Raw genomic sequence first — 23,562 nt, 5'->3', positions numbered from 1 at the left:
GGCACAGCTACCAACACTCTCAGTCACCTTATCTTTGACAAAGGGTCCAAACATGTTCACTGCAATAAAGATAGACTCTTTAATAAGTGGTGCTAAAAAAAAAACTTGTTTTCCATATGCTGAAGATTTAATTAGACCCATGCCTATCACCATACACTAAACAAAAGTCAAAATGGATCAAAGATTTAAATATTAAGACTGAAACACTAAATCAACTACAAACAAAGTAGATAGAAATCTCGAGGATATAGGGATAGGCAGAGAGTTCATGAACAAAATGCAAACTGCATGGGAAGTACTTCAAAGAATCAACAAATAGGATCTCATCTTATTAAAAAGTTTTTGCACATCCTAAGAAATCATCAAAAGAGTGCAAAGAATATACACAAACTGGGAAAAGATTTTTGCCAACTGTCCCTCAGACAAAGGACTTTTATCTGGAATGTATAAAGAATTGAAAAAAATCAGGATCCCCAAATTCAAAGACCTAATCGAAACATGGGCATCTGAGATGAATATATACTTCTTAGATGAAAAAAGTCAAATGGCAAATAAACACATGAAAAATGCTCAACATCATTGGTCATTAAAGAAATGAAAACTAAAATAACACTCCAGAAAAATGGTGAATATCAAGAAATCAACCAACAAGAAGTACTGGAGGGGCTGTGGCATGTAGTTAGCTACACAATTTTTAATAGCCAAATCTTGGAAACAACCCAAATGCCCATCAGTTGAGGAATGGATAAAAAAGATATGGTAGTTTTATACAATGAAATACTGCTCACCTATTAAGGAGGACAAACTCAAAGATTTTATAGATAAATGAATGCAACTAGAGACCATACTCATAAGTGAAATAAATCAGAATCACATGTGTAAACACCATATTATCCCCTTTGTGTAAGAAACCAAGTAAATAAGATTTAAAAATTTACAATAGATAAGTGCAAGAGAAAGAAATTGCTCAAAGGGAACTGATATTGTTTGATAAATTCTCCATGCTTGTATCTGGTAACCTGAGTAACTATTTAGAAGATAACACTATACAGTATAACAGCCATGGTTAAATTCCTACCATCTTGTTTCAAAATCCTGTACCACTAATGTCTTATTTTTGTTGTTGTTGTTGTTAATGTTGTTTTTTGACTTTTGTGGTTGCATTGCTGGTTTGCTTGCTTGATTTCTTTTTGAACTTTCTATTCTTATTTGCCCTTTATTATAAATAAATCTTACATTCTTAAGATAAACTTAGCTTGATCATGACATTTTTATAGATTACTGTTGTAATTTATTAAATTGTTAATGTTTATATAAAATTCATTAAAGATTGTGATGTTAGATTTTCTTTATTTTTTCTCTAATTGCCTTTTTATTGCACTGTTATCAAGTTAAATGTAACCTCACATAGTTTTGGGGAAATGATTCCTCCTTTTCTGTTTTCTGGGGTTTGTGTAGAATTTTGTATAATTTCTCATGTATGCATTATAGAATTTATCAGTGATGTAGACTCCCAAGATCTGGCCATGATGGGGCTCAGGCAGCTTATTCACCCACCCTTTTGATAAGAGCCTGCAGCATGGGCCCAGAGAAGAATCAGAATTCCTGAGATCCAGCCATGGTGGGACTCAAGCAGCTTTATTCACCTGCCCTCTTGGTAACTGCCTGCGGTGTGGGCCTGGAGAACCATAATATGTGAGCCTACTGCCACGTGGGCTGAAAATCAAGCACCCTGTCCCCTCCCCACATAGCTACTGGGGTAGGATGTCTCAGCATCTCTTGGGAGGATGACCATATGCAGTATAGAAAATATGGGGGATTTCCTTCTATCTTCTGTTTGAAGGCAAAGGTTGTTTTCAGTTTTGTTTTGTTATGTTTCTTTTGCTCTATTCAATATTCTCAATTGGTTTTAAAATGTTCTATTTTTTGTTTGATTTTGCTATACCTAATTGACTGGACAACTATTGTAAAGTTAAAGAGATATACCATAGTACCTATTACTACTATCCTAGTATCCTACTGTGAAATCCTGTATCAATTTCAATGCATTGTCTCTGTGATAGCTCGGACCCTGGAATAAAATCCAAGGAAACAAGAAATTAAATTTGGGGAGCAAAGGCTTTATTTAGGCCAGGCCTGGTGATGAGTTTCTGGGAGCCAATTTGGAGACTGCATACTCCTGAGACTGGAGAAGGGATTTAACAAGCAGGAGAGATGGGAGGAAAAACAAAGAACCCCGCAGAGCCATCAAGCTGTTGACTCAAGTATGGAAACTGTAAAGCTGTCCACTTAGTTCTGATAACATCGGGAGCCTTTGGTGCCTTTTAAGTTACTTCCATTCTGCAGATAAACATTATCTTGGAATAGCACATCTGCAATAACATTCAGAGAGGAAGGTAGAAAGTTAATTATCTAAGGACAGCTTGCTGGCGCTAACATGTGAGAAGGGGTCGAAAGTTACAAGAAGCTGAAACTTAAGCTTTTACAAGGATTTGGAACTTAACCCTTTTGGTGCATTAGGGTTAAGCCACAACATTTTTGTAATTTCTTTGAAGTTAAGCATTTCTTAAGAACAGCGCAATTAGCACATTTTATGACAGACAACCACCGGGTAGGGAAAGGGGGAAGGCAGTGCAGCGCATTACAGAACAGAAAATATGGCGAGATTACATTCTTTGGGGAGAGCAAGGTCAGGTAAGGGTTGTGCTAACAAGCAAGTCTCCCTGCATACGAGCAAGTTTAGATAAGAAGAAATCCTGTTTTCCTCAGCAGAGAATGGGGAAGCCTAGGAGTAATTAACAACTCCTGTTAGGTTATCTTGGCACCGCATCTGTTATTTGTAGAGGGCAACAATGGTTAACATATCAATTAGGTAAGGTTTTACAATTCTTTACAGAGAAGAGCATTGATTAACATATCAATTAGGTCACCCAGAGGGAGAACGAAAACACATAAGGAAGCTATTTTTCTTACAGTACAACAGTCTTGACTGGCTTTGTTCTCTCTTGTGCTGTTGCATTTTTTCTATTTTCAAAATAAAATTTAATAAAACAAAAAAAGAACTTATCAGTGAAGTAATCTGGGCTTAGAATTTTATTTGTGGGAAGAATTTTTAAAACAAATTCAAATTATTTACTAACTATAGAACTATTTTGGATATATATTTATTCTTGAGTAAGATTTTATATTTTGTCTTTCAAGCAGTTTTTCCATATCATCTAAGTTTCTGAATTCATCAATACATAGTTGCTTGGAAGAACAGAAGCAATCCCTTTTTTCTCCTTTTTCCTCTCCCTGAATGACACTCAACATGAGCATAAAGTATGCATGGGGCCGAGAGGAAGGGATCATCAAAAAGAAGGCGGGATCAGAGCTATGAGGTTGACTAGACAGTGTTCTCTAAGCAGGATGAAACATTATCCTGGCCTACACCCTAGGGAGGAGGGATGGCCCAGTCTCTCGAAGGAAGCAACTTTCTCCCCTTGTACAGCTCCTTCTTCACTGCCTAGGGGACAATCCACAAATCCAAACTTTGAGTTCTCTGCTTGCTCCCACAATTTGGAAAGACTACATCTTGTAATCTGCTTTGAACTTCAATCTCTCCAGTGCAGAATTATTCCAGATTCAGAGGAAACCATGCTCCCTAAAATGATCAGAGAAATACTCCACCAAAAACACATGCAATACAATAATATAGGTTGTGCACCCCTGCAACTGGGTGAGGGTGTAGGGACAAGACAGGTGAAGGGGCAAGGGAGAAAGAATCTGTCTCAGACACCTCTGGATTGGGCTTGCAGTGGTGTGGTCAGGTCATGGGGAACTGCCTGCATCAATCCTGACAGTGCTATTGTTGCATCCTCCAGGATATTTGGTCACATGCAGACAAAGAGGGAAGAGTTCCCTGCTAGTGAAGGCCTGGCTCTTAGTGACCAGTCAGAAGTATGAGGTACTTATGGTAGCCACCCTTGGGCTAGATTTTCCTGTGGGCTCCATTTCTTTTTCTGGTGTCTCTGTATCCAAGGACCTAGAGAGAACAGAAAAATATAACTGGCTGTCCAGCAATTACTCTGATAGTCATGTTCCTCACCACCACCTCCTAAAAGAAAGGACCCTCCAACTGAAAGCCCAATAGATGTCTGTGGTTCCAAGGAATACATATTGGCTAAAACCAACAAGGCACTACCAGTGAAGTAGAGACCTGGGCCTCTAGGAGTCAGCCAGAGGAATATCAGAACAAACGGCTCACCCTGGATGAGGCTGCTGATCCAGGTCCCAGATGCTGTCCTTCAGACTCTGGCCACATGTCTCTGGCATCAGGACACAGAGCATCCCTGCCACGATGGGGATGATGCCAAAGATAAGCATGGGGAGGGCCACGTAGTAGTCACCCAGCAGGAGGACAAGTGGTGTGAGGATGCCCCCGATCCTTGAGAAGATGCTCACCAGCCCCATGCCTGTTTGCCTGGGAAAGACCAATACAACCTGAGCAGATCTGGTCTTGCTACAGGACACAGCTGCAACCCAATACTTCTGATGAGACCCTAAGAGGCCTCCAGGCCCTCCAGGCCCCACTGACCCACTGAGCACTGCTGACCTCTGCTCCTTCATGCTCATCCCACCTCCACGGCTCCCTGCTGCCTCCACTCCTGCACACCTGTCACATCTCAGACAAAGACTGCCCTTGTCACCTTCCCTCTTCCACAATGAATGTTCCATTCATTTTTAGACATATCCCACATTACTTTCTGACAAGATCAGCCTTATCATCCATTGGGGTAAACATAGGGGCTGGGCTTGATTTCTAGTTGTCACAACCTTACAGGCATTTGCACTAGCTACTTGTAGATTGGCAGCAAGGGAACCATAGTGATGGTTAAAATTCAGATACCAAGGTTAGAGGAGGAGTCATCTTACCAGCAGTTCTTACCGGATGACAGTGGGGAAGAGCTCAGCAGTGTACACGTAGGAGATGGTAAAGCTGGCAGCTGTGGCAATCTTTCCCACCACGGCAAGCACGGTGACCACCACAGGCAAATCTGGTGGAAGAGGCTGGTCAGCCATACAAAAAGCTCATGGCTCACCTCACTGAGCATCCAAGACCCTCAACTCCATTGTACCCAAATCTTTGGAACCCTTAATTGCACATGAGAGCAATGACCATTGCACGGGATGCTGGCTGAGCTGGGTGGGTATGCATGGTATACAGCCAGCCTGTACCTGAAGGGATGAAGGCGGTGGCAATGCACATGACACCACCCACAATCAGAGTCCCAGACTGGCTCCACTTGCGGCCCAACCTCTCCATCATGAAGATGCTGAAAAGGCAGGCAGGCACTTCAACTGCTCCAAATATCAGCTGTGTCAGGTAGATGTCCAGGCCGAATTCCCCCACTTGGAAGCTAAGGCCATAGTACACCAGGTTGTCCACAAACCTACAAGGGGCCCAAGGGGGCATGTCACTACTGCGTGGTCAGCATCATTACATTCAGAGAAAGAGGCAACCTCAATCAGAGTCACGCTAGCACTCTTGTGGTGACAACAGCATGGTCTGAAGTCTACCATCCCAACATGGCACTGATATACCTGAAGGAAGTGGGGGTCCCCTGGCTTTGTCATGCATGTGGTCATGGGCCTTGGCCACTCACCAGACAAAGATGAGAATCAGAGTCACCTTCCGGAGATAGGGATGTTTAAAAAGATCTAAGACATTCCCTGAGGGGCCTGTCTCCTCTGGAGCCAGCTGGAAGGAGAGGCAAAGGTCCAGGGATGACCTGGGAAGGACAGCTCTGGGGCTGGACTGGGGCTGGGGCTGCTGCCAGTACCTGGTTCAAGAGCTTTGCAGAGAGCTCCCGCCTGTTGAGCAAGGCTGCCTTCTGGACCAGTTGTTTGGCCTTCTCTATCTTCCCGTTGATGAGGAGCCACCGTGCAGATTCTGGAAGAATCCTGAAGACCAAGAACAGCTAGAAATTTGGGGTCGAAAATCCTGAGGATTCTTCCCAGCCATTACAGGGAACACTGAACCCCACACCCAGCCCTCCCAGGCTGCCTACCTCTGACCACCCAGCATATATGCACTCCGTAGTGAGGTGAGGGCTGCACTCCATAGTCCAAGCACCAAACTCACAAGAACCACCACCTCCTGGCAAGTGTCTCCTCACCAGAAGTAGAAGAAGAGCAGGAAGGTGGGAGCAGAGATAGCAATTTGCAAGTATCTCCAGTTTCGGATACCATAGGCAAGTCCAGCTAGAGCCATCTGTCCAAGGCCAGAAATGGCCTGCATCATTGCGATGGTACGAGTCCTCCATGAGGGCCCAACCCACTCTGAAACTGTGGGAAGAGAGGCTGAGGCTGAGGGTGGGCAACATCTGGCCACTCTGTTTCTGTCTTGCCCATAGATGCCCCCCTTGATTACATCCCCAAAGGCAGTTTGGAGACTAAAAATAGCCCCAGTCTCAGGACCACAAACTGGAATTGAAAGCTCCCTGTCCAGATACTCACTCAGAGCAATGGTGCTTAACATCCACCCAGCACTGGCAGAGGCCACAGCAAAGCGCAGCACCATGTAGACCTCAAAGCTGGGCACAAAGGCTGTGGCCAGGCCCACAATGCCAACCAGGGGCAGCTGAAGCAGGATACACATTCTACGGCCAATCCTGAGGTAACAAAGAGGACGGTGGGTTCAGGGAGAGGCACTCCTGGAGAAGAAGCCAGGGACACCCCAAACCTGCCTTGGGATCTGTATCAAACACAACACATGACACCTCCCCAGGAGTCCCACATGAGGACTGGGGAACGGGACCTTATCCAGGGGAAAGAGGGACAGTGGAAACCTGGCCCTACACCAGAAGTGTGGTAGGTGAAGTTGGTCAACATACATACCGGTCACTGAGTGGCCCGAAGATGAGGGCCCCTGCAAGGAGTCCTGCCATGAACACTGACTGTGAGGTCTCCGTCAGGGGTTCCCGATCACAAACCAGGTTGAACTGAGGCAGATAGAGGCCGATGTGAGGGCACTTAGGACAAGTCCTTCACTCCTTTTGGGGCCCATGATTCCCCAACTATCTCCACGATCCATTAGAAACCCATGGGGCACAAAGCCTAAGTATGGGCCGCACTGTTCACCATCTCTCTGCTTCACAGTCTGCTAGTCCAGAGCAGTCAGTGCACAGATCACACTGCCTTCCTGCCAGTCACATCAGTGTGTGTGAAGTCCCGTTCCTGGCAGGTGCTGTGAGGAAAAGCAACCCGCTGTGTGAGTCAGTGAGGAGGGGGACGTGTGGGTGGCAGCATTCCAGGACAGAGAAGATGTCTGCTCAGGAGGGACAGACATCCTTACTAGGAAGGCATTGCGTACATTGCTGGAAAAATAATGACCCAGATGTGTTGTTTAATCTTAATTACTTGACACTTAGGATGGTTTACTATTTCTTAGGACCTGCTGACAAGCTATGCATGTAACACTTAGGAACTCTGACAGACTGCTAATGGCTGCCTCTCAACTCACAGGTCCTCTTCCCACAGCCCAGGCTCCCTTGGAAACACTCAGAACTCCCCAAGTTTGCCACTGGGCTGCAGAATCCCCAGGGTCCCATATGGGCAATCTGAACGCAAACAAATATCCTCCCTTCTGGTTAAAACAGAGGAACAACATAAATGTGGGAAGAAGCAAAGAGACAGAGGAACACACAGACAGATTGACTGAGAGACAGAGACACAGAAAGAGACAGTAAATGCATGTGGGTACATCATGCCAACCCTCCTGGAGTCTCACAGTCTGCCTGACCAACAAACTAGAGAACCAAGTGAACACAATATGCAGGTTGATAGAGCCCTGCACACTTCTGCAGTGTGTGCACATGTCTGGCCCCATGCTGCTGGGCCCTCAGGGGATTTCTATGTGCCAAGCACTTGGTCCCAGCCTCTACCCACATGGCTCCATGCCAAGAGGATGCTCACTGTGTGCAGGGTCCTATACTGACACTCTGCATGCACCACCTACATTGATCCTTGCCTCTGTGACATGGTGTTAGGGCTCCCTGAGGGAGGAGAGCTCTGCAGGAGGTGGTCAGTCTCACCTCTGATGGCAGCCACAGTAGGTGAGAAGCATCTGCTGAACACACAGAGCCAACCCCATTGGAGGAGAAGAGATTTGCTGAAGGTGAATAAAGGAACTCAGCTATATAAAGCTTTCTAGTCAATCAGCATCAGCTCAATGATGTGGGCAAGAAATCACCAAGCCAGCGCTCAGCACTGAGCTCACACTTGCATTCACACACACAGTTTGTGAGGACCTGAACTAAACAGCTCATTGCCCTGGAAATGATGCAAGGCAGCACAGGAGACTTGACTGTTCATCCACCCAGTTTTCCATGGGTTTGGTTGTCTAGGAAGTGCAGAATGCCCTTGTAAGAAGATACCACAGCAAGTAAATAAAAATAGAAATGTTGGCTCCTACCACACTTGAGTCAGAAGTAAGCAGCTTTTCAAGACCTTAGCTACCCGTGTCCACAAAACAGGGATTTTTTTTTTTAAAAAGCATACATAAGCACAGTTAGAGCTTCAGGAATAGGCACAAGTCAGGCAAAAGAAGCAACAGACGGCAACAGATGGACAGACAGACCAAGGCCAGCTTCACCTCATTCAGTAGGGAGCGGGCTCTGTGCTCAGGGTAGTTCTAGCCAGTCTCACAAGGCTGTGTCTCATTGAAGTGGTGGCTGAGGATGTCCTCCAGGCTGGCATTGTCAGGGGATGGCCGGAACATGAGGCAGGACTCAGGCTGGCCCTCTGCATCCAGAGGGACACTCAGATTCAGCTGCTCAGCAGCAATCAGGTTCAAAGTGTGGTTCTGTACCCAGGCCACCGAACAGTGGTGGGGCTCATCCAGAACCATAAAAACCTGGCCAAACATAAAGAAGGGAGATAGAAAGCTGGGGACACTCACCAGGATCAATAATCGTACCTGGAAGCAAACAAAGTTAACTATTTCAGCCAGAATCTGGCCAAACTGAGCCATGACTGCTAGTCACCACTCCTCAGCCTGGGAAAACCGCGAAGCTCTGTCTCAAGCTTTCTCCCATGGGTGATGGTTACAGCTACATTAATGTTTAATCCAGCCTTGCCCAACTCCCCTTGCCATACATCAGCTCCCAAACTGAGGTCTGAGAAGGGTGGAGTGCGGTGCGAAAACAGTCTGCTCTAGCTTGCAGCATCTGGAGTGATTTCCCCAAGAGATGCAGGCTTCACTAGAGGCATCAGGAACACCTCTGGGAGCCGCACACTTTAGCCAGTCTAGAAGCTTACAGAGGTAACATCCTGAACTATTCACAGCACCAATACCCCTCAACACCAAGAACCCATATTCTGATCATAGTTATAGCACTCTGAGGGACGCTGAAGTCTCTTCTGGGGGCCCGCTGCCACTAGGCAGACAGGGTATAGCAGGACAACAGCAAGAGCCCAGCCTACATGTTTACTCAGCCAGCAGCCCAATCTGCCCACTTAACTGAATAGTCTTGTTTTTCTGAGTGTTTGTCTGCTCTGTGCTCACATTCAACACCAGCCAATCCCAGGAGGAAGCATGCAGATCACAAGACCCAGACAAATGCCCTTTCCTTTCAGTACCAAATGGCTGACAGAGCAATTCCAGATGAACCTTGAGTTGCATTTTGAGTTCTCATCAAGAAAGCATTGCTGTGTTCCCAGCATAACAACAAACACAAGCTCCTGTGTAGCTCAGCCTCCCTCAGCAATCTCAGTGATAACAGAAATCTCTGGACAAAGTCTTTCTCCACTGCATCCCACACATGTGCACACATACATGTATACATAGCTGCTTATACATGACAGGAAAGCCCTTTATGTTTTCACTTTTGAACCATTTTAAGAGCTGCACAGAGGAACAAAAGTGCAGGGAATGCCAGGAAGCAAGGTTCTGCAACACAGCCTTGCAAGCAGTTGCTGTTTGGGGCCACCTCACTGCTGAAGGCCCGGCAGACTGGAGGGAGGGTTGTGTATGCAGAAGTAAAGCCCTCCATGCTGATAAGGAAGTAACTTTCCTCCCGTTCCATCCCAGACTCCCTGATTGTGTTTGCTACTGGATTTTTCCCTGGTCCTTTCTTTTCCCTTTTTTCTTTGTGCTTGGCTTCATTGTGACATACAACTAAGACCAAATAGGGGAACAAAAAGAGTATTCTAACCATCAGGATATTTTTAAGTAGAAAAATTTAGTTCCATATCAAAGTGTCAAGAAAATCATCTGTGACCTCTGTGCATAAAGTGGAAGAAAGTACTTATATGTGGAATAGTGGGAAAGACAGGTTGTCCTCTAATATCCTATTAAAATATAAATTTAGAAAATTTAAACTTAGAGCATATTTTCACAAAGAAACAATAAATTAGGCAGGTCCCGAGATTTCCACCCAGCAAAGTGGGCAGGACAATTTATAGACTATAAAATGTTTGCATATAGAAAGAGTCTAGATATTTACATTATTTTGACATATGCTGGCAACATGCAGCTTGTGACTGGCAGGAAACTCGACTGCTATGATTTTGTTTGAGACTTGGTTATTTGTGAAAAAGTATTTCTTGAAAGCAGAAAGCCATTTTCATTACATTTTTCTATGTACAGCTCCTGGACAAATTTAAAATTCCACTCTGCCTGTCGGGCACCCCCACTTGAAGGTCTTTCCTCCTCTGTGCCCAGCACAGACAAGAAAACAGGAGATTTGCATCTGCCTGCCGAGCACTGCCACCAGAAGGCCCCTTCTTCCATGTGCCCAGTGCAGGTCCAGGGAGACAGACAGATCCACCTCTGCCTGCTCTGTGCAGCCGCCAAAGGCCATATCCTGCAGGCAGCCAGCATGGGCAGAGAGAACCAGCAGATCCGCCTTCACCCATAGGGTGCTGCCACCAAAAGTTTCCTTCCTGAAGGTATGCAGCAGGAGCAGGGACACAGCCAGGTAAGCCCCGAGCATCCATAGGCCACCATTGGAGGCCCTTGGTTTCCTCAAGCAGCCGTCATCCACTAGCAGAAACAGACAAACACACTCCTTGTGCCTCCACAATTGTGGATGTCCCACTGTAGACACACAGGCTGAGAGAAGCAGCCCCACCTCCACGAACCCCTGATCATCAGCAAAGCCAGGGTGTAGCTGCATAGGTCTAGAGAAGACTGCACCATGCCCTACTATCTCCCAGTACATCTGGAATTAGAGGAACCCAGGTGCCTGTCTCATCCCTCTACACTGCCTAGGGACAGCCAACACGGGAAGTGACTGGGGCCCCACAACCAGCTTGTTGAGAGGAAGCCAGGAGAATGTCAAAATGAAGGAGCAAGAGGCAACCTCAGACCTCCAGCCCACACAGAACAAGTCTGGGAGATACAGTCACACCTGAAATGTCTGAGAGGAGGGCAACTGAAGTGAGGAAACAAGTTTATGAGATTGTAAAATCATCAAATCAGAAATAATGTCTCAGGTAAAAGAAGAATTCCCAGAAGTACTGAAAGAATTGTTCTAACAGGTACAAAGTTCTAAAGAAGACAAAGACAATAAAGAGGAGCACAGGAAAAGGATGGAAACCTTGAATGAATGTAGAAAGGAGTTACAATGCATGAAACAGATTCAAAGAGAGATCCAGGAAATTAAAAATTCAATTGAAAGCTGGAAAAACCACTTAAAAGAGACCGAAGATAGACTTTCAAACCTTGAAGACAGGATTGCAGCTAGTGATTGCGAAAGGAAAGAGCTCATAAAAATAGCATGGAATCAGGAAATAACATCCCAGTGGCTGCAAGATGATGCAAAGAAGCATAACGTAAGAGTGATGGGTGTTGGCGAAGAAGCAAGGGTCACATATATGAGGCTTATAGGACTCCAAATAGTCATAACCAAAGTAAATCTACACATAGACATATAATAATCAAGATCCCAGAAATTCATCACAAGACTAGAGTATCAAAACCTATTAGAGAAAAGAAACAGATCACCTATAAAGAAAAACCAATCAGAATCACAGCAGAGTTATCAGTGCAAACCATCAAGTCAAGAAGAGTTTGGAGTGAAGTGTTTCAAACCCTGAAAGAATACAACTTCCAACCCAGATTAATCTACCCTGAAAAACTATCTTTCAAATTGATGGAAAAATAAGACATTTCCATGATAAAGAATAACTAAAGATGTTCATGACCACCAAGCCAACCCTACAGAGAGAGCTAAAGGATATTCTAGAGGGAGATAAAGCCAAGCATGGTTCCAGGAACAGCAGCAGAGGAGGGTCACCAAACAGGACAGGCAATTGAATGAAGGGGGAAAGTAGAGGGCTAACAACAGGAGGACAGCAGGGAAGAGACAAACCAGTGTGTGCCAGTGTACCCATTAATGTAGATGGCCTAAGGAGAGAGAGTGAATCAGGAAACAAGATCCATCAATACACTGTACACAAGAGACACACTTAACTGGAAAGGAAATTCATAGACTGAAAATCAAAGGAGAGAAAACAATTGTTTCATGTGACAGGAGACCAAAAAAAAAAAAAAAAAAAGAAAAGAAAAGAAAAGCGAGAGTAACTTACCCATCAACCACAGAATGGATAAGAAAGATATGGTATTGTCATGCAGTGGAAAGCTACCCTGCTATGAGATAGAATAATCCTACGCTGTTTTGTTGTTATGCCCTCTTTTATCTCAATCTCCATTTTATTATTTACTTTTTTATTTTTATCTTTTTAATTAAGGGAAAAATAAATAAAAAATAGTAGGATATATTATAGTAACCCACTTTGATTTGTTGGTTCTATCCTTTGTAGTTTATTTGATTTTACTATGTATGATGGTACAGACAAATTTTGGAGGAAAATGACATATTATAGTAGCCATTGTTCATTTCCTGTTATTTGGTTCTGACATCCTATAATGCTTTCACCCTTTTGAATGGTTTTATACTATACTATTATGTTTGATATTAATGTCTGGAAGGTATGCTCAACTATTTCAAAGAAAAAAGACTTTCTGGTAGATACTGTTGATGCCTGGTTGTCTGGTTGTGAAGTGCCATGTCACTTTCATTGTTCTGTTCTTTTTTTTTTTTTTAAGGAGAAAAAGGGAAAAAACATAAAAAGGGTACAAGTAATACAAAATTTAAAAAATAAACAGTAAGAAATCACTAGTTAATAGATTACATATTCTCATCTTAGAAATAGTTGTTCAAGTTACAAAATTGAAGCATATAAAGTGGACTTTCAAACACTGAGAGTGCAAATAGTTTTGTTCAATGATCCAAAAAAACACTCAGTAATGTGGTTATCTATCTTATACACTTAAACATATATGCAATTATAACCTTTACAGCACTTTCTTTTCTTTTCTTTTGTACAATGACAATTACATATTTTGGGTTTTATTACTCCCACAGTTCTTATTACTTTTTTTGAAGAGAGTAAAACCAAATGCAACATATCAGAACAGAGTCAGTCAAATCAAAAGGATGGACATAATAGACAATGTAAAAACAAAATATAAGGTGATCAACAATGGTTACCATACTGTCTCTTGCTATTTTAAGAAGAATTGGCAGTTATAATAAAATTGAACTAAACAGTAAAGAATAAAACCAAAGCATTGGAGACGTTACAGGATTTTAAAAGAAAATAATAGTCAACCAGAATGGGCATCATAATGATTCTTATTGTCTTCACAGTTATACATCAATCTTGGCTGGAGGTTGTTATCTTTCAAAGCTTGAATTATTTCCCACCATGCTCTTTGTGATTTGATGGTTTGTGCCGAGAAGTCTGCTGTAATTCTGATGGGTGTTCCCTTGTAAGTGATCTGTTTCTTGTCTCTGAGGGCTTTTAATATTTTGTTCTTATATTGGATTTCTGGAATTTTGATTATTATATGCCTGGGTGTAGCTCTGTTTGGGTTGTAGGTGGCTGGAGTCCTGTATGCCTCATATGTCTGAGTATCTTTACCATTTGCTAAATTAGGGAAATTTTCTTAGATTACTTCTGTGAATAGCTTTTGTAGTCCATTTGTTTGTGTCCCCATTTCTTCTCTTATATTCTTAATTCTTAAGTTATAGATCCTCTTATCATCTTCTAGCTTTTGTATTGTTGCTGTTTGTTTTTTTGTTGTTGTTGTTATTTTTAAGAAGTTTTTCATTTCATGTTCCCATATTACAAATCTGTCCTCCAGTTCTGATAATCTATCCTTAGTTTCTTTCAAGCTGTTATGCCAGTTTTTGATAGAGTTTTTAGTTTCCTAGTAATCTCTTTGAACCTGTTTCATGTAGTCTATGTTTTCTCTATCTTCTCCATCATACAATTCTCCCCTTTTTTTCTGTTCTTCCATTCCACCATCTGTTTTTTCTTGGGCGTTGCTTAGCATTTCTCTAACTATTCTGCTTATGTCTTGCTTCAGGTCATTAATAACTTCATTCCTGAACTCATCTATGAGGCTCTGGAGATAGCACTTTATGTCTATTGGTGCCATGTCTGCTACTGCATGTTTCTCAGGTTTGGGGGCTGAGGACCCTTTCTTGTTACTCCCTCTTCCCATATTCTTTGTTCCATATATAAGCGTACATAGGAGGCCCTGCTTCCTTCCCTGTTGGCCACAGTCTGTTTGAATTGCACCAGCTAGGTGTTCCCACCCACTGCAGGGCACCAGGGAGACACAGATCTGGGCAGTCTATGCTGGGCCCACCCCTCCAGGTCAACCTACTGAAGGCTTCACCACTAGGGTGCACCTCCAGGTGCTGGGACTGGGTTGGACTAGCCTACTGGGTCTCAGCCAGCGGTGTCTTGAAGGCCAGGCACTCCCCACCAATCCCACTTGAGAGGTGAATATGTGACTGAAGTCACTGCAGCATCTCGTTCCAGGAAGTCTGCCTGGTCCAAGTATGTCCTCCACTGAAGCCTCCTTCTCTATGGAAGGGTCCCGATCTGCTCACTCACCACAGGTCGATGCAGGGCACCTGGCCAGTCCCACTCCCAACTCCATTCAATGCTTCCCACTCTCGGAGCTTTCGGTCCTCTCTCCCCACTGTGCTGACTGGGATGCAACATTGGCTGCAGGAAAATTCAAATTGCAGTTTCCAGTGGCGTGGGGTCTGGCTTCCATGCTGAGACCTTATCTGTTCCTGCTGTATCACCGGGATTGTGTTTCCACTTGGTTTCTCTTAATTTAGTTCATTCCTGGGTCGGCAAATAATATCCCCCCTTGCCTAGGACTTCCTGCCCAGCATCATTCCTGGATTTCAAGTGCGGTTTCTCAGAGAGCCTCTGAGGCTGCTGCTGTCTATCCACCATGTTCTTCCGGACCTCGCATTGTTCTGTTCTGATTTGCTTTGTTCTGTTCTTTTTTGTTTTATTTTCCTTAAACTAAAATTTTTTTTAAATGTAACAATTCCCTGTAGAAATGGATAAGATGATTTCTCAGAGTTCTTCAAAATTGAATTCAGGTATTTTAGCAAATGAAATCTTGCAGTAACATGTATGATTCAGTTTGGCATGTAAGGAGTGTATACTTTGTGTCACTTCTCTGTTTTAAGCAAAAAGCTGAACTGAAAAGTACATTGCTTCTTAGCTCTGTCAGTGAGGTGAAGTTCCCTGGTGAGTCACTGGCTCCAAACTGGAGAGAGACAGGTGATACATACACTGCACCTTAGCAGAAAGTCACAAAAAGAAACCACCATGGAAATTAGGCTCAAGCTACAATAATCTGGGCTGTAGTAAAAAAACTGAAGACTGGCAATATAGCTCAGTGACATAAACACCTGCCTGGCAAGTGCAAGGTCCTGAGTTTGATTTCCAGGGCCAAGAAAAAAATGACACAGGCCAAGTGTGACCTTTTAAAAATCACAATGAAGGGATTCCATATTTCTGTGAATTCAATCTCTGGAGGTTCAAGTGGTTCACACAGTGAGCAACAGAGAAACATTCCCCAATATTGTTAGCAAGGGTCAGAGAAAGGAGTCAAATAACAAGACCTTCACTCAAGGTTAATTGAGTGGGAAAAATGCTCCCAGCCTGTCAGAACCCAGATGTTCCTAGTTTGTGTCTCCTGACTACCAAATTTTGTGTACCAAGGAGGTTAAAAGTAGAAAAAGGTTTATTGAAAGAAAGCAACTATGGACAGGAGGGACCCTGGAAGTGAGTCACTGTAGAGACTTTTCCTCCAAGAATACTTTATGCAGCAAAATCACAACATTGGCACAACATGGGTAAAACTGCAATCAACCAATAGGGTAACAAGTATAACTTCTTGGCTAACATTGATCCAACAGGGAAGCAAGGCTCACAGCCAAGGTATATGGCTGACATCACTATCATTAGTTTATTTATAACTTCTAACATATAAACAACAAAGGCATTCATGGAAAGGGATGGGGAGTGTGGATCCAGATGTCCAGATGTTCTGGTCACCCACCTATCTGATCTGCATCTGATGCCTTCCTGAATTTACTGGACTGAGCAATGCTAATTATGCTGTAATCTTAAATTTTTGCAGGCCTGGCTGTTGTGGCTCCAGTTTGAGACCTGGCCCTCCTCAGATTCACCTTCAGCCACAATTTGATATGTTGGCATCTTTGGCAGTGAATCATTCAATGACCCATTCCATGCCTGACTGCCTATCAATTTCTACCTAACTTAGCTGTCTGTGGTATTATGCAATTTTAAAAGATACTCTTGGAAGAGAAAAAATGGTGGCTTGCTAGGGTCCTGGATGGAGAGTCTCTGTGGAAAAATCAGATCAGATGCTAGAATATGACAGCATGGAGAGGGCCAGACAAATGGTTAATGATTCTTATTAAACAAGGTGGTAACCAAAGGGAAAAATAAAACTAGGAAGAGGAAGTAAGAGCATGGGTGGAGAGCTGAGGCCCAATGTACTTACTGAGACCCATTCTGCACTGTACTAGGCACACCCAGAGGATCCAAGATTGCACTGAGACTGCAACTGCCAGTAACAGGACTCGGTGAATCCCAGGCCTTTAATGGGAGGATACGGTGCAGTGAGCAGTGGATCCAAGGGGAAGAGCTATATTGGCTCTTGGTGAGTGCTAGAAATTGGGACCTGAGGCCCCGCAAAGCAGCCAGAGCCACCTGGCCATGCCAGAGGCGACTGCAAGAAGACCATACACCTGGGCTCCAAAGCTGGACACCCCACAGTTTTTTTACCGATCCGCACTGTGCTGGGAGTGCAGTGAAGACACACAACACAGTGTACAGTGGACCCAAGAGGAAGATCTGCATCGATTCCCAATGAGTGCTAGGGATTGGATCCTGTGGCTGCTGTCATTGGCTGGAGGACATCTTGGAATTGGGCAGAACCTGGTGCCATGGCACAGAGAGGGCTGGTGGAGGACATCTTGGAGTTGGGCAGAGCCCAGTGCCACGGTGACATTAATCAGCCACTCCTGGCACAGAGAGAACTGGCAGGGTCTGCTGGGGCTGAGCTACACCTCTGGTTGGGACCCAATAAGCAGGTACAAAATTGTCACAACTCTGTGACATCCACAAGGTACAACCTAGCTTGTGGATTGAGTGGCTCAGAGACTCAAGGCTAGCCTGCACCATTCCTGCATCCCTTCATGTACCTCAGATAACAGCAAATTTGGAAGGGCAGCAAAACCCCAGTCAGCAAGCTTCGGAAAGACCCTAAGCAATACAGAGAGGGCCACAGACCCCCAGGACACATCAGTCTGAAAGAAACCAGAAACATGACAAGAGATAGAAATAAAAAAATAATCTCCAGCTGTTGAATTGGGAAAATAAGCCCAGGAGAAATAAATACAGAAGAGAACCAGCACAGTAACCATCCAATATTAGACACAGCATCAGCGGACATAAAGAAATACCTTCATGACCTCATAGGCAAATTTAAAACTGTACTTCTGATCCAAGTGAGGCAAGATATAAAAAGATTAATTAAAGAAATGATAAGTGGTCCATGGCTCTGGTGCTGAGAAGGCCCCACCACCAGAGCACCCCTGAGGTCCCTGGGCATGTGAGTGTATCTCCACCATCACCAGGCCCACGCGACCAGAGCCCCATGGAGCCGCCACCACCCCTACCACCACCTCTGCCCCCTCTCCCACCTCCCCAGATCCAGGCCACATCCCGGAGGCCATGAGGAGAAGGGCACATTGCAGTGCCACGGGCACAGGACCAGACCTGCTGGGACGCATTGCCACCTTCACACTCACTGCTTGTGTAAGGACTCAAGCCCATGGGCCCCTGCTGCTGGAGTGCCCCCGAAGTCCCTGGGCTAGCAAGTGTGTCTTCACTGCTGCCAGGCCCACATGACCAGAGCCCTACAGAGCCACTGCGGTGAACGGATCCTAGAGAAGCTGCTTCTGAAAACATTTCTCCAGACACCTCTTCAATCAAAAATGCAGAACCAGAACTTTCTGATTTCCTGCCATGATCCACCAGCTTCAGGGAATTGGGCCTGCCTGCCTGTGCCCTGAACTCTGAACTGGGTGGCCTGGGGTGAGTGTCCCTGCACCATCCCAAGCCCCTGGGAGGGATTTTAAGATATCTCAGGTAAAAGCAAATTGGGGAGGGCAGCAAAACCCCAGTCAGCACACTTTGGAAAGATCCTAAGCACTATGGAGAGGGCCAGAGACCCACAGGACACACCTGTCTGAAAGAAGCCAGAAACATGATGAGATAGAAATTTTTAAAAATGGAAACTGGGAACCCAGAAACTCAGCTGGCAGCTGGGGTGAGTCTACTCCCCATGCAGAGCCCCATAGACTATGTTAATATCATAGCCCCTAGAGCACAAGAGCCTGCTCAGAGTCCAGCCACACTAGGCTGTGCTTGCCTGGCAGGTTGCAGGCCTGCCTAGGACACACCCAGCAACCTCTCTGGAACCAGAAACTGGGAAACTCAACTGGCAGCTGTGGGGTGAGTCCATGTGCCATCCTGAGCCTGGCACATTGTGTTATCATTGCTCCCACAGCTGAAGGACCCACCCAGAGCCTGGCCACAATAGACTTGCCTTGGGAGGTTGTGCAGCCTGAGTAGATTACCCCGAGTGACCTTTTCCAATTACGGGAGTTGAGAGCAGGTGAAATGAATTCCTAGGCATTGGTCGTTGCCCAGGGAAAGTGTTAGCCCATCATCCACAGTGGGTAGGTGCCTGCCCAGTTACCTGGAACACTTAAGGTAGCACAGGAAGGCCTGAGGGCCTGACTGGACCACCTTCAGCAAACTCCATTCAGTCCCAAGAGCCTAGAGCATAGGAGATGATTTTCAATACACCCAGGGGAAGACTTAGAAAAACACTTGAAGCAAAGAAATATAGTAAAATGACAAAATGAAAGACAAAAATGCAATTTCAAACCTCCACCCAATCCCAAGAAACCCTAGAAGCCATGTACATAAAAGAAAATATATGCCATACACCAGAAATACCTGCAAAAATAGCAACTGAAATAAAGAAGGAACTCCAGGAAGATTTAAAGGAGTTCAAATAAGAAATAATCTCCCAGGTAAAAGAAAAAATGATAAAAGTAATGAAAGAGATGCTGAACACATCTAAAGAAGACACAGTTAAAAAATTAGAAGAACAAAACAAAAAGATAGAATCCATGTATGAACAATTTAAGAAACAAACAGAATGCATGAAGCAGATTCAGAGAGATATACAGGCAATCAAAAATTCCATCAAAAGTTGTCAAAACTACTCAAGGAAAGTGAAGATACAATTTCAGACCTCGAAGACAAAATTGAAGCTAATGAACAGGAAATGAAAGATCTTTAAAAAAAAAACAAGGAATCAGGAAAAAAATTCAACAGCTGAAAGATGATGCAAAGAAAAACAACAAAACATTGATAGGGATAAATGAAAAAGAAGGGGACAAAATAAAAGATGTCAAGAGTAACAGCTGAAGTAATAGCTGAAAATTTCCTAAACATGAGAATGGAAACTGACATCAGGATCAGTGAAGCATATAGAATTCCAAATAGCCATAACCAAAATAAAACTACACCCAGGCATATATAATCACCACCTGAGAAATTCAATGTAAGAATAGAATAATAAAAGCTGTCAGAGAGAAAAGACAGATCACTTATAAAGGAAAGCCTATCAGAATCACAGCAGACTTCTCAACAAAAACAATGAAATTAAGAAGAGCATGGAGTGAAGTATTTCAGATCCTAAAGGAAAATGATTTTCAACCTAGACTGATGTATGCTGAAAAACTGTCCTTCAAAATCAATGGAGAAATGAGATACTTCCATGACAAAGAACAGCTGAAGAACTTCATGATCACCAAGCCAACCCTGCAAAGAATACTGAAATACAGCTTAGATACACTAAGGAAAAAACCACTAATCAAAGCAGACAATTAAACAGAACAGAAAGATACAGATGCAACAGCACAAAGATAACACGTCAACAATAAACCAACATATAACAGTTACAACCATTAATGTAAATAGACTCAATAAACCAAATAAAAGAAACAGACTGGCAGAATGGATCAAGAAACAAAATCCAACCATATTGTTCCATCAAACAACATCAGAATACACATTCTTCTCAGCAGTACATGGGTAATTCTCTAAAATAGACCATATTTTAGCTCACAGAACTTGTCTTGTGCCTGATTTTAAAGCAAAGGCCTTCAATTTTTGGCCATTTAGTATGATACTGGTTGTTAGCTTGTCATAGATGGCCTATTTCACATTGAGGTAAAGACCATCTATTCCAATTTCCTGTAAATTTCTTATCATAAAAGAATATTGAACCTTATCAAAAGCTTTTTCTGCATCTGTAGAAATGACCATGTGATTCTTACTTTTGGCTTTATTGATATGCTTGGCTTTGTTGAATATGTTGATAAATGCAAAAGAGTTGAAATTAGCCCTTGCATGTTATTGGATTATAGCATCAAGAAATTAAAAATTAATGATTCAAGATACTGCAAAAATCCCATGAACACATGGAAACTGAATAACAGACTCTTCAGTAATTAGTGGGTCACAGGGAAAATTGAACAATACCTACAAGCAAACGAAAATACAATTATAACTTACCAGAATCTGTAGGATGCAATGAAAGTTGTCCTCCAAGGAAAACTTATTGCACTGAGTTCCCATATCAGAGAAACAGAATGAATACAAATAAACAACCTGATGCTACACCTCAGACATCTAGAAAAAGAAGAGCAAGTCAAGTCCAAAGTCAAAAGAAGGGAAAAAATTATAAAAATCAAAGCAGAAATTAATGCAGTACAGACTAAGAAAACAATCCAAAGAATCCATGAATCAATGAGTTGATTCTTTGAAAGAATAAATAAAATTTAAAAGTCCCTAGCCAACCTTATTTTAAAAAGGGAAGAAAAAGCTCAAATTCATGCAATAAGGAATGAAAAAGGGGAAATCATTACAGACGCTGTAGAAATACTAAACATCATTAACACCTATTTCGAAAACGTCTACTCTCATAGGTTTGATAACACAGAAAAAAATAGACAGATTCCTAGAAACATATGAAGAACCAAAGCTAGGTCAAAAAGATGTAAAACTGCTTAATAACCCAATTTCAATTAAAGAAATTGAAAATGTAATTAACTCCTTATCTACAAAGAAGAGCTTAGGCCCAGACCGATTCACTGCAGAATTCTAAAAGAAGTACAAAGAAGACTTAATGCTGACACACCTCAAACTCCTCAATGAAACTGAAAGGGAAGTAATCCTTCCTAAGTCATTACTGGAAGCAAATATTACTCTAGTACCAAAACCTGAGAAAGACCCAACTGAAAAAGACAACTACAGACCAATTTACCTAATGAACACAGAGGCAAAAATCCTCAATAAAATATTGGCAAATAGAATGCAGCAAATCATCAAAAAGGTTACACACCATGACCAAGGGACATTCTTCACAGGCATGCAGGGATGGTTCAACATATGTAAATCAATAAATGTACTCCACCATATCAATAAATCCAAAAGTAAGGATAATATGATCATTTCTATAGATGCAGAAAAGCTTTTGATAAGGTCTAACATTCATTTATGATAAGAAATTTACAGAAAATTGGAATAGATTGTCTTTACCTCAATGTGAAATAGGCCATCTATGACAAGCTAACAATCAGTATCATACTAAATGGCCCAAAATTGAAGGCCTTTGCTTTAAAATCAGGCACAAGACAAAGATGTCCCTTATCACCACTCCTATTTAATATAGTACTGGAAATACTAGCCAGAGCATTTAGACAACAGTTAGAACAATTCTAAGCAGCAAAGGCAAGGCAGGAGGAATCACAATCCCTGACTTGAAATTATACTACAAAGCAACCATAGTAAAATCAACATGATACTGGAATCAAAACAGAGCCGAAGATCAGTGGAATAGATCAAGACTCAAACCACACGAGAAATACTTCCCAGAGTCAATAACTGGGATCACGTCTTATTAAAAAGTTTCTGCATGTCAAAAGAAATCTCTAACATAGTGAAAAGAAAACCCACAAACTGGGAAAAAATCTGAGTGAACTTCCCCTCAGACAAAGGAATTCTGTCTAAAACATATAAAGAATTTAAAAAAAGCAGACCCCCAAAGTTCAAAGACCCCATCCAAAAATGGGCATCTGAGAGGAATAAACAATTCTCAGATGAAGAAATACAAATGGCAAATAAATACATGAAAAAATGTTCATCATCATTAGTCATTAGAGAAATGCAAATTAAAACCACACTGAGATTTCATCTCACTCCTGAAAGAATGGCCAAGATCAAGAAAACCAACAACAACAAATGCTGGAGAGGCTGTGGGGTAAAGGAACTCTCCTGCACTGTTGGTGGGAGTATAGACTGGTGCAACCATTGTGGAGGTCAGTCTGGAGATTTCTCAGAAAGCTGGGATTGGAAGCCCCATTTGACCCAGCTATTCCACTTCTAGGCATATTCCCAGAAGAACTGAAAGCATCATACCACAGTGATATATGTGCACCCATGTTTATAGCAGCACAATTTGTAATCCCCAGATCTTGGAAACAACCTAAATGTCCATCAGCTGAGGATGGATAAAAAAGTTGTGGTATTTTTATACAATGGAGTACTACTCAGCTATAAAGAATGATCACACTGAGACATTTGTAAATAAATGGGTGCAGCTTGAGACCATACTCATAAGTGAAATTAATCAAACTCACATGTATAAATACTGAATTTTTTCCCTAGTGTAAGTAATGATAAGAATACATAAAAGTACGTGGTAATCATGGTCCCCAGTCACACTGGTTTGAAGCTATATAATCTTTTCACTCATTAATTGGAATGGTTTTAATCTGGGTTGTTTTATATTATTGTCTGCAATACTACAAATAGCTATTTTGAAGAAAATAAGAGCGTAATAGCCAGTGCTGATTTAATATCCTGTTTTGAAGCCCCATCAAGTTATTGTTCATCTGTTTCCATTAGTTTTAACATGTTTTATCTTATTATATTTTAATGTATGCAGTAGTACAAGCAAAATTTTTCATAGTCAAAGAGATCACATAGAAACCGAAGTTCAGTTTCTGTTAGCTGGTTCTA

General features: G+C 42.8%; 1 protein-coding gene across 4 annotated transcripts in view; it reads right to left on the bottom strand.

The window, feature by feature from the left end:
* Window positions 1-2,099: 2,099 nt before the first annotated feature.
* The window catches only part of Slc22a13 (solute carrier family 22 member 13), a 69,252-nt gene continuing 47,789 nt past the window's right edge, over window positions 2,100-23,562 (bottom strand). For 2 of the 4 annotated variants that reach the window (XM_013146340.2, XM_013146339.2), the window contains 9 exons: window positions 6,880-6,983; window positions 6,499-6,653; window positions 6,159-6,327; window positions 5,823-5,943; window positions 5,646-5,740; window positions 5,218-5,432; window positions 4,928-5,036; window positions 4,247-4,462; window positions 2,100-4,024 (listed from right to left, as the gene is read on the bottom strand). In XM_013146340.2, the coding sequence (XP_013001794.1) occupies window positions 3,934-4,024; window positions 4,247-4,462; window positions 4,928-5,036; window positions 5,218-5,432; window positions 5,646-5,740; window positions 5,823-5,943; window positions 6,159-6,327; window positions 6,499-6,653; window positions 6,880-6,983 (1,275 nt within the window). In that variant the 3' untranslated portion in view covers window positions 2,100-3,933. Of the gene's footprint in view, window positions 4,025-4,246; window positions 4,463-4,914; window positions 5,037-5,217; window positions 5,433-5,645; window positions 5,741-5,822; window positions 5,944-6,158; window positions 6,328-6,498; window positions 6,654-6,879; window positions 6,984-8,635; window positions 11,180-23,562 lie in introns of those variants that run through there. The other 2 variants (XM_023562587.2, XM_063225184.1) reach the window with 2 other exon arrangements.

The sequence above is a fragment of the Cavia porcellus genome, unplaced genomic scaffold (assembly GCF_034190915.1).
Source record: "Cavia porcellus strain 051 isolate PalLab524CR breed Dunkin Hartley unplaced genomic scaffold, mCavPor4.1 scaffold_15, whole genome shotgun sequence".
In the NCBI taxonomy this organism is placed as follows: Eukaryota; Metazoa; Chordata; class Mammalia; order Rodentia; family Caviidae; genus Cavia; species Cavia porcellus.
This window is presented reverse-complemented; position numbering and strand designations above follow the sequence as displayed.